At 42.7% G+C, this 15,027-nt stretch overlaps 1 protein-coding gene across 2 annotated transcripts; it reads left to right on the forward strand.

Annotated features, from left to right (window-relative positions):
- Nucleotides 1–4,643: 4,643 nt before the first annotated feature.
- FAM110C (family with sequence similarity 110 member C) lies at nt 4,644–14,783 on the forward strand. Of its 2 annotated transcripts, XM_019492731.2 has the most exons (3): nt 4,644–4,781; nt 5,000–6,079; nt 10,205–14,783. In XM_019492731.2, coding segments are annotated over exons 1-2 (1,038 nt in total). In that variant the 5' UTR covers nt 4,644–4,780; the 3' UTR covers nt 6,037–6,079; nt 10,205–14,783. The 2 variants fall into 2 exon arrangements, with proteins under 2 accessions (XP_019348276.1, XP_006267239.2); XM_006267177.4 differs by having other exon boundaries at nt 4,645–6,079.
- The last annotated feature ends 244 nt before the right edge of the window (nt 14,784–15,027 follow it).

A 15,027-nucleotide genomic window follows, 5' to 3' on the forward strand; every position in this document is an offset into this window, starting at 1 on the left:
TACGGATATCTTCAAATCAGTTCATTCTGTGCATCTTGGTAAGTGCTAGGGGAAGAGCTCCTTTTCAATCCATGGAGTAGCTAAACAGCTGTTTGTGCAGTGCTAAGAAACTGATGCTTTTTCAGCAGGAAGGGAAGAGGAACCATATACAGTAAAAGCTGTTATCTGGCACTTTACCGTCCGGAATGCTCTATTAACCGGCATCTGTCATAGACAGCATCTGTTGTTTACAGCAGTGGATTGACATGACAAAAGCAAAACCAGAAGTCCCACCATGGCCGAGTCCCACTTCTTCTTCGAGGACTATGGCCCAGGGCAAAGCAGCCTGCACAGGACCCCCCTTCCTGTCCTCCAGCACACTGATGCCAGGCAAAGACGTCTCCAACCCGCTCGGCTAGAGATAAGCTCTCAGATAACTGGCATATTTGATTAACTGGTGCTCGCCATTCCCTATGGATGCCAGATAACAGAGCTTTTACTGTAGCAGCAAAGCCTATGGAACCAGCTTCCCTGTTGGATGCACGGAGACCCCACAGAGCTCAGCTTTGTGCAGCACAGTATACCCCATTTCCAAACACCTGATGAGCACCCCTTGTGTTGGAAACTGTGTTAGTGTCACTGCCTGAGGACGCTCTACAGCCACACAGTGAGGCAAAGATACAAATCCTAACAGAAAGTATTGAGATCCAGGAGGGAACATATGCCAACTCCCTTTTCTGTGATTGAAGGTCTATCAGCCACACTTTTTATGATAGTAAAAATGATGATCTGAGTTAGTCTTTACCAAAAAAAATGTACCAATCCCCATAAAATAATAATGTACCAATGCCCACGGAGAAAGGCACATACAACTGTTTTCAGATTTTAGACATGTAGCAAATATGGAGGTACAAAGACCTTCCACACTTCCATATCATGTAGTTAGTTTTCTTCTAACATTCTGTTATTAGTGCTTAATGAGACTGGCCACACACACACACACACACACACACACACACCCCTGCTGGCTCCAGAAGGAAACCTTTTGGAAATCTACCCCACATTTAACAACAAAAAAGAAATTAGAAATTAAATTAGAGCTGGTGTCAATCCATAGTACCTACACAAGGCTGTTGCCATCCACAAAAAACATCTTACTGATATCACAGGACTATGGAGGTGTTCCTAGTACATTCAGAAGCACAGCAAGACTCTTTTTCCCTGGATGAGCCTAGAGCATTTAGCAGACGGCTCTTGAAGACATTTCAGTTTATATCTCAAAGGTTAGGAACAGAAGTTACACATAAACTGGTTTAAGTGATCAGAAACTGGTTTGAACCTGTAAAGGAACAGAAGTTCAGTGCACGTAACCCGGTTTCAAAATGGCCGAAATTGGTTTAAGATGAACCTGATCAAATGTAGAATCAGACTTAGCTGATTTAGGTCAAACCAGGATCTGGGGGAACGTCTGTTCACCAGAGTGCCCCAAGAGATGACAAGACGGAACAGTCACAAACTCCTCCAGGACCATTTCAGGCCATAAGGAAGAATTTCTTTACTGTCTGAGCCCCCAAGGTTTGGAATAGACTGCCACCAGAGGTGGTTCAAGCACCTACTTTGAAGGACTTCAAGAGACATTTGGATGTTTATCTTGCTGGGATCCTATGACCTCTGCTGACTTCCTGCCCCTGGGGCCAGGGGCTGGACTCAAAGATCTTCTGAGGTCCCTTCTAGCCCTATTGTCTATGAAATCTATGAAACTTATGAAACCAGTTTATGGAACTTCTGTCCCAGACCCCTTCCTGGTTCAAGTTAAATCACAGTCCCCCAGCATCCCAGTATGCATTACAGCCCTGGGCTGGGCTAAGCTGGGCTGGGCTGGGCTCTGCTATCTACTTGAGCACAGTAGGGCTGGCCCTACTCCTTAGCCCTCTGCTCCCTAGCCTGAGCAGTGACGGCTGGCTGGCAAGGAGGTGAGGGTGAGAAACCCAATTGGCATGGCCTGGTCTGCCTAGTTGGGGGCAGAGCAGCCAGAATTTTCCCTGCTAGAGTGGAGGGTGTGCATGTGCATGGGCCAGCAGGCTTAGGGGAAGGGAGGGGGGAAAAAACCTCCCTGCCTCCCCTCTCCCACTGATATGGGGACTCCAGGCTGGGTCTGCCCACCTTTCCATGCTGCTGGTCACTCACGCAGAAAGGGGTGTGGCCAGAACCAGCTCAGGCAGCATCTCAGGCAAAACGGGGGGGGGGGGGGGGGGGGAAGAGGATTAAATCCCCTGTCTCCTTTTTGTCCCACCAGCATGGGGACCCCAGGCTGGGTTGGCCTGGTTTTCCACCCTGCTGGATGCTTGCACAACAGGGGGCATGGCCAGAGCCCACCTGAGCAGTAGCTTCAGGCAAAGGGCAGAGGGTGGGGCATTAAATCCCCCAACTCTCCTCTCTCCCACTGGCATACGGACCTCAGCTGGGGTCTGCCTGGATTTCTACCCTGCTGGCCACTCGCAAAGCAGGGGGTGTGGCCACAGTTTGACCATGCAGCAGCCTCAGGCAAAGGGGGGGGCAGGGAATAAACCCCCCTGCCTCCCTGTACAAGGTACAGGCACAGGGACCCCAGCCTGGGTCTGCCTGGTTTCCCCCCAGCTCATCACTTATGCTATGGGGGTTATGGCAAGAGACTGCCAGGGCAGCAGCCTCAGGCAAAGTGGGGGAGGGAGGAGAATTAATTGCCCCTTCTCCCCTCTCTCACTGATACAAGGACCTCAGTTGGGTTCTGTCTGGCTTTCCACCCTGCTAGCTACTTGCACAGCAGGTCCAGAGCTGGCCTGGGCAGTACCTCATTACTGCTCCCTAATCCCCTCTCCCATCTGTCAGGGGGTTGTTCAGGAATTACCCATCTGTCGATGACATGCTATAAATGTGTTGCATCACCTGGCACTTATTGGTTCCCCAGGATGGAAGCTGGGAGCGGCTTGTTGGTACATGAAGTGTCCCAACCCCATGCCCTGGGGTTCTGTTCTAAACAGATCTCTCTGCTGCTCAGGCAGCTGCTTGTCTGTGCCAGCTTTTTTTGTGCAACCAGGAGACTTGGGGTTGGCAGGGACTCACTGTGAGCAGACAGCACTGGCCCCTACCAGCCCCAAGTCTCCTGGCTGCACAAAAAAAAAGCTGGCACAGACAGGCAACTGCCTGAGAAGGATCTGTTTGGAGCAAAACCTCAGGGCACCGAGTACATTTGTGTCCCAACAAGCCACTCCCAACTTCCGTCCTAGCTAGCCAGCAAGCACCAGGTGATGCAATACACTTATAGCACATCATTGGCAGATGGGTAATCCCTGAATGACCCCCTGTGAGATGGGATAGGGGATTGGGAAGCAGTAATGAGGTGCTGCCCAGGAAGGATCTGGCCATGCACCCCACTGCATGAGTGGTCAGCAGGGTGGAAAGCTGGGCAGACCCTGGCTGGAGTCCCTGTGCCAGTGGGACAGAGGGGAGATGAGGGATTTAATCCCCCTTCCTTCCCCGCTTTTCTTGAGGCTGGTGCCTCAACAGGCTCTGGCCATCTCCCCCCCCCCCACATGAGCAGCGAGCAGAGGGGAAAGCCGAGCAGACCCTGGCTGGGGTCCCATGTGGATGGGAGAGAGGGGTGACAGGAGAGTTTAATCCCCCTCCCTGGCTGCCTTTGCCTGATGTGCTGCCCAGGCTGGTGTCTGGTCATGGCCCCCCTGCTCTCTAGGACAAACCTGGAAGGTGCTGCTTTCCCTTTCCCCCTCCAGGCATATCCTGACGAGGGTCCCTGCAGGCCAGGATGGGAGTTTAAACCCCTCCATAATCATACTCGGTGGCCTGCCAGTGCCTGGCCACCGACCCCTCCCTCACCCCGAGTCAGCTCCCCCCCCAGCTGTGTAGCTGCCCCAAAAGGGAAGGGAGGACTCATTCTAGCGCCCCCCAGCTTCCAGCCTGAGCCACTGCTGGCATGTTCCTGCATTTCCAGAATCAAAAGTGAATGTCTATTTACTTGCAAATCAGTTCAGTCTACGCAAGTTAGACCCGCCTGCAAAGGTTAAATCAATTTAGGATTGGGTGTTTTGAATGCCTGTACTTAGCCAAACAGAAAGTTTATAAAAAATATGTAACAAAGGGACCCAGCAAGTCTAGGTTTAGAGGTCTGATCCTGAAATGTGCTGAGTGCCCTATAAGAGTAGCTGGTTATGAGAATAAAGCATTCAGCTCTTCTTGGGAAACATGCTGTATTTTGCAGGATCAGCCCTTGCAAGATCAGCCCCCAGAGTTCCCTGTTTGTCTCTGCTGACAGTTACTGGGGAAAATACTTTATGTAAGTAGAGGAAAAATTTTAAGAAACAAGGGTTTGGAGCTTACAGCACAGAATTATAGACACCTCTGTGAAAAAACACATCTGAAGTTTAGTTCCCATAACATTCAAATGCCTGCAGTGGCAACATCAGCCTTATCAAGACTTCTCCAGTGTTTTGATTCAGTCAGACTGCCATAGGAGGGAAGTACTGAAAGCATATGCTGTACACATACTTTAATTAGGGCTTGTCCTTGCTGGAGGCAATGGAGTGTTGATGGTCTGAGCCACTCCTCTAACGTCAATGAACCAGCTCACTGCTGATGTCACAGGGCCTTCTGTATTCAGACATGATTGGCTGTGTGGAGCTTGCAGGGGCTGGCTTCACTGTAAGGTGAATGTGCAAGGAAGCAGCTGTGTGGAGGTGTGTAGTCAGAGTGCAGCAGACACAGACCGTGGGGCTTCGCTCAGCCTGACGAGTTCTCATCTGTCCTAAGTAAGTAACCACCCCAGAAACAGGCTTGTGGAATTCATGCCAGGATTCCTGGGCACTCCTGCAGGAGGGGTGGAAGCTGCAGCATCCAGAGAGTGGGCTTCTTTTCTTTTTTTTAAGAGCTGCAAGTGGGATCAGTGTACCTGAAACTGATATGCCAACTGAAATCTCTCATGCCGTGAGAATGCATGCCATCTCGGACTTTCATTCCTCTTTGACAGTGCGACTTCTTAACAAGGGGCCGGAATACCTTCGCAGACAGATGGAGGCAGGCACCCCAGGCAGGAAGAGTGCTGTAGAAAGACTGGCAGCTGACAAGGCCAAGTATGTAAAAAGTCAGCAGGTAATCAGCACTAAACAGGAACCTGTGGTTGTGCTTAGCTCAGCCTCAGAGAGCAGTAGTGAGAACTGTTCAGTGGAAAGCAAAAAAATTACTAAGGACTTTGGTGGAGGGAAAGACACAAAAAACTTGTACCTGGCTAATGCTGTATATTCTTGCTGTCCTCCCCTGGAACACGTCCCCCCGATAGCAAGGCGCAGCATGCCCAAGAGGCAGATAAGGCCAGATTCCCTCGTGATCTACCGCCAGAAATGTGAGTTTGTGAAAGGGCAAGGCAATGAGAGTACACGAGGGAGCTTGGTGAGGAGGCTGTTCCAAGGACCCATAAAAGAAAAGCAACTGGCTTCTCCTGAGATGCAGACACCCAAAGTAATAAGGGAAGTCACCACACCAGAAAATGAAGAAAATCTCTCTTTAAAACATGCTGCTGATAAGCTCACTAGCCATGGGACTGAACAAACCACTCCGGCAAAAACAGAAGTGCCAGCTGACCATGGCGGAGAGTACGGGGACACTCCAAAACTGACTGTTGCACCTGATGAGGTCAAGGATGCGAGGAGGAAAGGTTTGCATCGGTCCCAATCGGATATCAGCTCTCGGTACTCCAAGTCCTTTTCTGAGTTTGATACTTTTTTTAAATACTGTGGTCTTGAGCCTGAGGTCATTGAGGATCTGGGGAGAGAGAACTTCTCAGTGGTTTCTGACAATGTGTCCTTCAGGATTCGCAGCATCAGTGTGGCGACATCTGAAAGTGACTTTACAAGGCACAGCGGGGATGATGGGCTGCTGGAGGAAGAACTGACTGAGCAGGTCCCTAGCAGCACCTCAGTGATAGAGCGCAATGCTCGGATAATCAAATGGCTGTACACGTGTAAGAAAGCCAAGGAGACTAATAAGGTGCTCCAAGAGCTTGCCTGAAGGCTTCTCCTTTCAGCATGCATTCCAGCCTGGTAAACTCAAGGTGTGTGCAAAGCCCAGCCATGTGAATTTCTGTTTATCTATGTTTAAAACGTAGGTGATTTACCTGAGTTCATGTCTGTTGTATGAATGGTGATAAGCTGTGTTCAACTGTTATGCACTGCCTAGTTCTGGGGAACAAAGTTCTCTGGAAAACAGGAGTCTGGGACTTTATGGAACATGAATGTAGTTATATAGTTGGTTGGGGATGGATCACCCCCCCCCCCCATGAAAGTATATAGTCAGTGTCTACAAGAGATGTCTGCCTTTTGCAGTTTTCCTGCTTTGTAAATTGCTTGTTTTCACCAGTTTCTGCTACATGAAACTCAAGAGAAGCCCAGAAAATTATCTAACCCTTAATTATAGTAGTGTAGATAAAATAAACTGAATTGAAACTCTTAGTGTTTTGGAGAGTCTATATTTATGTCCTACTAGTGCACCCCTCTTCCCCCACCCGCTTCTCTTCGTAGCCCCTCTTTGCCTACAACTAGGTACAGGCACCAGTGAAGTAGGGGTATGTCAGGGTTTCTAACTGATATCATTTGGAAAGGGGAGCTTTCTGCCTAACCCTTAAGTTTGCTCCTGCTGTTTTCTGGCATTCTGTAAGCTCTTCAGTGGGAAATGGTATTGCTCCTTCTGTCCTGTTTCATACTAATTGATTTGGCTCTCTTGAAATTGGAGAAGTTTTGTGGTTTAGGCCACATGGCTTTCTTCCTTCGAATTCCAACAATAGAGCTTCAAAATAATTTCTGTGGTTTGTTTGCTGAACAGGGACACTTTGATATTCAAAATATATTTTTTTTAAAAGTGAAACAGACATTTTGGGAAAGCAGTACTTCCCATATAAATCGGCCAAATTCAGCTCTGACATAAGCTGATTTACTGCTTATTGATTTTCATAAGAGCAGCACCATTCACAAGAACCACATTCCTAGCCAGTTTAGAAGGGATAATCTACTACTTGCAAGATAAAGCACCCATTATATGCAAACTTTACAGTCCCAAATCCAAACAGCCTGTAGGCCTTGGACTTTATATGTAATGTACAAACTTTACATTAGATAATCCTTTATATGATGGGGTAAATGTGGCTTTGTGAATTTATCACAATCATAGTCTGTATATTGAGGACACTCATTAGTCTTGGAGGGAGTTACAATATTTGAAATGAGTCCAGTCCTAACAGCATGCAGATATTGGACACTTTAGCTGAGCCTATTCCTGGTAGAGGACAGACTAGCCCTGTGATTCCTCCCTATGTTTCCAATTTTTCAATGTAAAATTACAATCACCTCACTAGAATTATTGCCAAATTACACATGAATTAGCAAGTGAATGTCCCTCTCTGAAGCTCAGATTAATGGAAGATGCTGGATATAAACTAAGCATACTTAATTTTTTTTTTTTTTTTTTGCATCCTAATATGATGGGGGATTTATCCTTATCTCTCTGTCAGTACTGGCTATCGGCAAGTTTTTAAGGGGCAGTATTAAATATCTTGAGATCATTTGTAACAGAGAAGATACTGTTTAATTCCTTTGAAACAGAATAGATTGAGAGATTTTTTTTGAGAGAGGAAGGAAACTTTTTTGAGAGGCTAGTTGGAAATTCAGTAAATGTTGTCTAAAAATGAGGACTCTGATTAGTGGTTGCTAGGGAAAACTATTCTAATATCCATTTAAAAAAATTAAGAGACGATATACTTTTTTGTTATTTTTACACGGAATAATTTGTTTTTCATTGAATTCTTGAAAAGATTCAAATGTGGATTTTTGGCAAAAAAAAAAAAAGCCATTTTGATTGAGAAGGGGAAATGTTTTCACAAAAAGATTTCAACCAGCAATTATCCACACCTCAAAGATAGGAGCAGTTGTCAAGTATGAGACTGACATCCCAAAGGTGGGTTACTCACTGACAGCTCCATTCCCAAATCCAGTGAGAAATCTCACTTACTCACCAGTGGTAATGGGAGAGGGAGAAGGAGGTTTATACAAACTTTGGCAGCTGTGGGCAGGAGCTACAGGTAAAGATGAGGCAGGTAGTTTTGGTTGACTTCCGGCTGCTAGGACCAGACATCATATAGCAAAAGGTTCTTTACATAAGGAAAACTAAAGGTTTGTGGGTCTAGGATTTGGATATTGTTTCAGGATTACAGCTATAGTAAGTCATATAGGTTACATGGACAATATCAAAGAGGGAAAGCTATTAGACCCCTCTTACTGTTTATTCGTTAGGTGGTAATTGGGTTCACACTGCAGATGACAAGAGAAGGACGGTAACTGCTTCAAGGTATGTTCAACCTAAATAGACAAACAATATAAAAGGAAGTCTGGGAAAGGGTGCTAGAACACATGGAAAGCAGGAAGTTTACTCACATGAGCTCCACACCCCACCAGAAGCTTTGCAGCTCCATGCTGCAAAACCAAATGTTAATTTTTTCCCCCTCCGCCCTTTAGCTAGTCCATCACACATCCAACTGCTGAGTCCTCGTATTGCTTTTGCAACCAGCATCAATGTTCATTCAGCATAGCATAATTTTGAAACTACCTGGTGAATGATTCAAATAAACTATATAAAATAGTTTTTAAATATACTATTTACAGGGGATGGTTAACAGAATAGGAGGAAGGTTAGTGTGAACCAAATATCTGAGGTTTCCCCTGCCCTGGTTTAGTTTAGTTCATTTGAACTAAATGCAAATGAAGGTATAGTAATGCTAACCATAATTCTTAATAACCAAGGTACCATATGGCTGAGAGTAGCTTTTCCCTCAGTTTTGTTCCATACTGCCAAAAATGACACCATCCCCAGCTTAAGTTGAAATTATAGTAAGAGTGGAACATTACATTATGGTTTCCATCCTAGAAAAAATATATGTTCAAGGTTTTTGTAGTTTAGGAAACCCTTGTCCATAAGGTTAATGTGGTAAGCCAAATTTAAAATATATAAAATATACTGGGCCCAATTCTGAGCTGGTGTAGTTAAGCAATGGAGCTATGATACTTTTCAGCAGTTGAACATCTGGTCTACAATAATATAATTACTGAGAAATCAGAGAAACCTTACTAGTGCTCACTTTAGACTTTTCAAAAGAATGAAATCAGTGCTAAAATCTCAACTACAAATACCAATAATTCCCACAGGGATAAGGACCTTTGGGAGCTATCACAATATAAACATTTCATAATAAATAACCCTAAATAAGAGCAAATAGCAATTATCACCACCAAACAATTAGTGAAGATGACCCTGTGATTTTGATATTTGTTTCATACAACCCACATGCTTTTTCGATGTTAAGCTTATTTTGATCACAGGAAATCATGTATATTGTCAAAATGCTTACAAAAAGGTGGAATACTCCCAGGGAGTAGATGATGAGCTAATTCTCCAGCTTCCTTTGACCTTTTTTAGTTACAGACTTATGGAGGCTAATGGAGTAAAACCAGAAAAACTGAAATCCATATGCTCTCTTTCCTTTTCAGCAGCCTGCTTCCCAGACTTTTTCGGCATATTCATCCAAGCACCAAGCACTATATGGGCTTTTGAAATTGTAGCACCTTTCAAAAAACAGAAAAGAATCCTTTGAGCATATTTTCTAGATTCTAAAGCTCAATATAGTAAAATAGCGTCTTTAAAACCTGCAGTTTTTTTTCATTAGGCACTTTTCTATTAATATTTCATGTCCTTGGTTTAATTTTTCATGAAGTGTATTACGACTGGTAAAACACTAAAAAATTAAAAAGCTACATATCTGTTTATCAGGCTGATAATTACAGAACACTTTTTTTTTTTTTTTACTGTTAGCTAGGAGCAAAGCTAACTAACTAGCTTATGTCTGGAAATGTAGCACTAACTAGATATGTCACTATCTAATTATGTCTGGATATATATCATTCTAAAGCTGAACATGCTCATTTCTGATTTTAATCAAGAATATGAAGTTTATACCAACCACAGGCTTTAAAAGTATTTTTAAAAAAAAAGCATGTTCATTATACTATGATGGATTTTTCGGGAAGGGACTACATTTCATTAATAGTAGTGGGAAGCTGATTAATTGAAAATTAGGGTTTAGACTAGTCTGTTCAATTCTGATGCCTTAAGTGCTTTTTTTCTCTTTCTTTAGAATGAAAACATTCCCAAAAATGGAGGCTGAGCAAGACAGATCATAGGCCAGCAGATCAGCAGCAAACTTTTTCTACCATCTGGCTTATGGTAACTCATCTTCCTGGTACCCTCTTCTCTTTTTTCTTCCTCACCAGGCAGACCCAGTCCTTGCCTGAAGCAAATATGTGTCCACGAGCACAGTGGGAAGAGGAAATTATGAACTGTGCCAAAATGAGATGGCAGGAAGTAAAAGCTCCTGGAAGAACAGAAGCAAGTATAGCTAATAAAATAGCTAGCAATGTCCATCATGATGCAGGTCACTGCACGATAATGCCATTCTGAATCATGACAGAAGATTGGTGTATCACATCTGACTCTAATGGATGGTGAATCTGTCAGCAAGCCTGGGGGAGGAGGAAGCAGGAATTAAGTGGCAACGACCTTTGGGTCAAGCATTTCCTGGCATAGAGGCTCCACCTGCACTTCCAGAGAAGCTGTTAGCACGACTCTTTAAACATGGCACATGCTGACATGATTTAAACCCGGTTTTTTTTGCCTGACTGGTGTCGACCAAACACTATAAGTTTATAAACAGGGCTTAACAGACATTTTGAATTCTCATTGTCTTCTACGGCCTCTCCCATGAGTGTTAAGCCAAATTAGAAAATCCAGTCTCCAGGTAGACCAGCATACAGCACAGTGGGGTAGACAGTGGGAAAGAATATTTAACACTATAGTTGGAGAATATGGATAAATACAGTTCTGAAACACATGGAAGAGTCAACTATGTTAAGAATTAGACAGTTTGTGCTGGAGTTTATTGCTCCCGGGCACAGCTTTTACATTTGTTCCTGGGACCACAGCACACTGAGCTGGGGTGGCACAGCCCCATCTGGCAGGGGATCCTGGGGAGTCAGCCTGCCAGCCCAGAACTGATCCACCCTGGCTCAACATGCTGCAGAGTGGTTGCCTGGGACATACAGGTGCTACAGTGTGGGTCTACCTGGCAGGCAGTCCCCACACATGTAGCACCCTTATGCCCTAGCCAGCCCAGTCACCATCTACATGTGTGTTTCACCACATGTAACTACTCTGCTGTAGGACAGCACTTCTGTTGGGCAGTACTATCCTACAGCTGAGTTAATTAGTTTACTGTGGCTTAATAGTGCCACATGTGTAGATGGTGATGCTTTACTGTAAAGCTAATTAATCAGCTCTGCAGTAAAGCATCTCATGTAGATGCACCCATTTTAAAGCAGTTTAGTTCATTAATATATATATGAGGTCTAAATGAGTGGCAGATGGAGCTGGTGGCCCTTGGCTATGCTTTAGATGCTTGGTCCAAACAGCCATTAGTTGCCAGAAAATGTCTTGCCCTGTTCAAGTTATTCCTGATAATATAACTCACAAAAAAGTGACAAAAATCAATTAAGAAACAGATTCCAATCTGTTATACTGGTATTATTTTAGAGTACCTGTACTAAAGTCAGTGGCATAACAATGATTAGAGGATGTCCCAACATTTTGGAGTGCTGAAAAGTTAAACTTGAACTCCATATTACCATGGATATAATGTTCTGATTCTCATCCTGGACTTTACCTGGCTGCTAAACCTGTATTGTAACTAATACAGGAAAATGGGGTTTCGTTCTCAAAATTCCAATGAGGTTATACACACTTGGTAGCCAAATATCCCTTTGCAGTGATTATGGCCATGATCTCACCCCAATAAGCCAAGCACGTGCAGGAATACAGAAGAGAGAATGTGCACCTGACCAGCACTTTTAATTCTTTGTTAATCATGGAAAATGTCATGAGCAGGTAGGAGGGAGAAGAACAGGACTGAGTAATAGCATCTTTGTAAAACAGTTGTTATAACCATGAGAAATAATTATTTCCACTTATATTGTGAGACCAAAATTGCACTTAGAGGGCTAATTAATTATTCATAATTGACTTTTAACTAAGTTCACTATAGGCTTACTAGTCAGGCGAATTTTATTTAAATAAGAAAAAATGTACTTGTTAGTGACTCGGTAGTTATTTCTCACCTAGGCTATCCATCTGAGAATACAGGGCATTTGTCTATATTGTTTTACTGTTACTTAAAATGTGTATTGTCTTTATATATTTATACATTCATAAATAATATTTCCAAATAAAGTATTCATTGATATGGCTCCAAATGTAGTGGGAATCTGAAAACCCTGTATTAGTAACCAACTTTATACTTAGGAGGAACTAGCACCCAGAGGTCTTCATAACAATTCTAAACTTCCAGTATAGCAGACAGCATGAGTAAAAAATGATTCCCTAGAAATTACAACAAAAAGGTCGCTAATGTAGTGGGATTTACACCTTGTTGAGAAGTTGTTTAAAGGGCCTCTGTCAGGACTGATAAATCAGGGATGTGATCTACTGTGTCTGTATCTCCTGTGGCACTTTGTAAAGTACTGTAAATGTAATTATTTATATGGTTTTCTAAAAAGCTAAATGAATGTTGTTTCTTGTAAACATTAATTAATGACTGCAGGCAGTTGAAAGCGTATGAAAATCTCCTGGTTTGTAAGCCAGTGCACTTCTACAATGCATTTTTGTAAAAAGTGTTCTAGTTTTACTTTGAAATTTTTATTAGGTTTTTTCATCAGAAGCAGTAGTGAGATAAAATGATAACATTAAAAAGATGCAAGAGAAATTGGCAACAACTTTTAAATGTTAGGAAGCAATATTTAAAGGATATTAAATGGAGTTCTCAAAAATATAAGCATAGGAGAGACTCAGCCCTCATGGAAGTCAATGGGAGTTTTATAATAGATGTCTATGGGCACATCATGTCGCCATATAGTGATGTTGCTACAGTGCCATGCTTTTGTACTTCCTTTTGGAAGTACTAAAGCGTGGTGCAGTACAGGTGGTTACTGTGCCATGTGCACAGCATACAGTTAGATTTCACGAGTACATCACCATAGCAGCACGCTATAATGGGGGAGTGTGCTGCTATGGCAACATAGCTGCTGATCACATGTAGAACCATGATTGCTACATCACTGTCATGTGCTGTACAGTGATGCAGCACATTGCTATGTTGCCATAAGGTGACGTGTAGATGCGCCCTATGAAATCAGAAATAGGACAACATTGAGGATTCTTGAAAATCTCACTTTAACCCTTATGAGCTGCTTAATAGGGTTTACTGAACTTTCACACTGACATGAACCAATATTTGCTTAGCTTAGTTCAACTTTTGATGTGGTCCAAACTCACTAAAGTATAGGGAAATTTGTAAAAATGTGGTGCTGCCTAAGACCCTTCCTTAATAAACTACGAGTTTCCTTATTTATAGGTGTCTTCTGGGTAGGACAGTGATCAGTCTTCTCAGTTAAGAGAGCAACAGATAGAGTCACTTTCTTCACATCTCTTTGGTGTGTGAATACAGCAACTCCTCACTTAATGGCATGGTTACCTTCCTGAAAAATGTGACTTTAAGTGAAATGAAGTTAAGCGAATCCAATTACATCACAGTAGTTACCTACTAGCAGGTGGTGGCCAAACAATGTTATAACCGAACGTTGAACAACTTTAAACAAGTATGTTCTCTAATAGATCAGTGATGTAATAATGAAACAACGTTAACCAGGACAATGTTAAGTGAGGAGTACCTGTATCTTACCACTCTCAAGACTTTCCTCTCAGGTCCTATTTCTGTTGTCACTTCAAAGGGTTTTTCCCTCACTCATTCTGGTGTTCTGGTACATATCCCAAATAGACCCCAATGATAGGGACTCCTCCAAAGATTGCTACTTTAGGTTACTTCCTCTCCTTCTCCTGCAGAAGGAACCTCAAGACAAGGCAGGAGGACCTGGGAAAGTCATAATAAAACGAATGCATTTTGTAGGGAGTTGTTCTTCTTTTTGCTTAGAGCTTTTAAATAGAATCCTGTTCCTATGGAAATCAGTTAGAGTCTTTCCATTGACTTCAGTGGGGCCTGAATGTGATCCTATTTTTGTAAAACTGAAACAGATTGAGAACAAACGTTTGCAAATTAACTAAGTCTGTTTGACTAGAACTATGCAAACCAAGATAGTTATGTGGGCTGTAACCCTGTTGCACAACTTAATTTTAACTGCCAAGTACTATTCATAACCTGTTGTTTAAAGCTATATTATAACTGTGAAAAGGAGCAATGTCCAGAGTCTTAATTTAACAGGAAACAAGGTACAAAGTCCATTTTTTCTATAGCTACAGATGTTTGCAGTAAAAATATTGGGTGTAGAATATAAGCCTTAGAGAATATAATGTAAATAGTGCTGTACAGGAACTATGTGTAACAAGAATTCAGATTTTTCTATATTGAGAAAATTAATTTTTAAAGGGGATGTAAATCCTCATGCTTCATAGCATAAACCAACCACTAATTGATAGGGATTAAACAGAAACTTCCTCTGACAAGCAGGTTATTCATCATTGTTGAATATGAGTTTTCACACATCCCCTCTGGAGTGAGGACTGATCTAATCTGGTATGATGTTTATATTCAAATAAAAGGAGGTGCATTTTATTTCATTGCATATAAATAAAAAACACATATATGAAAGTTAGTAATTTGTTTTGAAAGCCTGACATTGTTTTATTTTGTTTGCTGTTTACATTAGGGTTACTGGTTTTTTAAACCTATATTATTTAGAACATATTTAAGTTTTTGTGCCTATAGTAAACAGAGTTTGAAAGTTTCCCTTTGGATAAATATCTGAGAATGAAGGCGAAACATATTCAAATCTTTGCAAAGGAATAGGGCTGGAAATTGCTTAAGAAGATCTCACAAAATGGCTACTAGTTCCTGGT

Source organism: Alligator mississippiensis, chromosome 1 (genome assembly GCF_030867095.1).
Source record: "Alligator mississippiensis isolate rAllMis1 chromosome 1, rAllMis1, whole genome shotgun sequence".
Lineage (NCBI taxonomy): Eukaryota > Metazoa > Chordata > Crocodylia > Alligatoridae > Alligator > Alligator mississippiensis.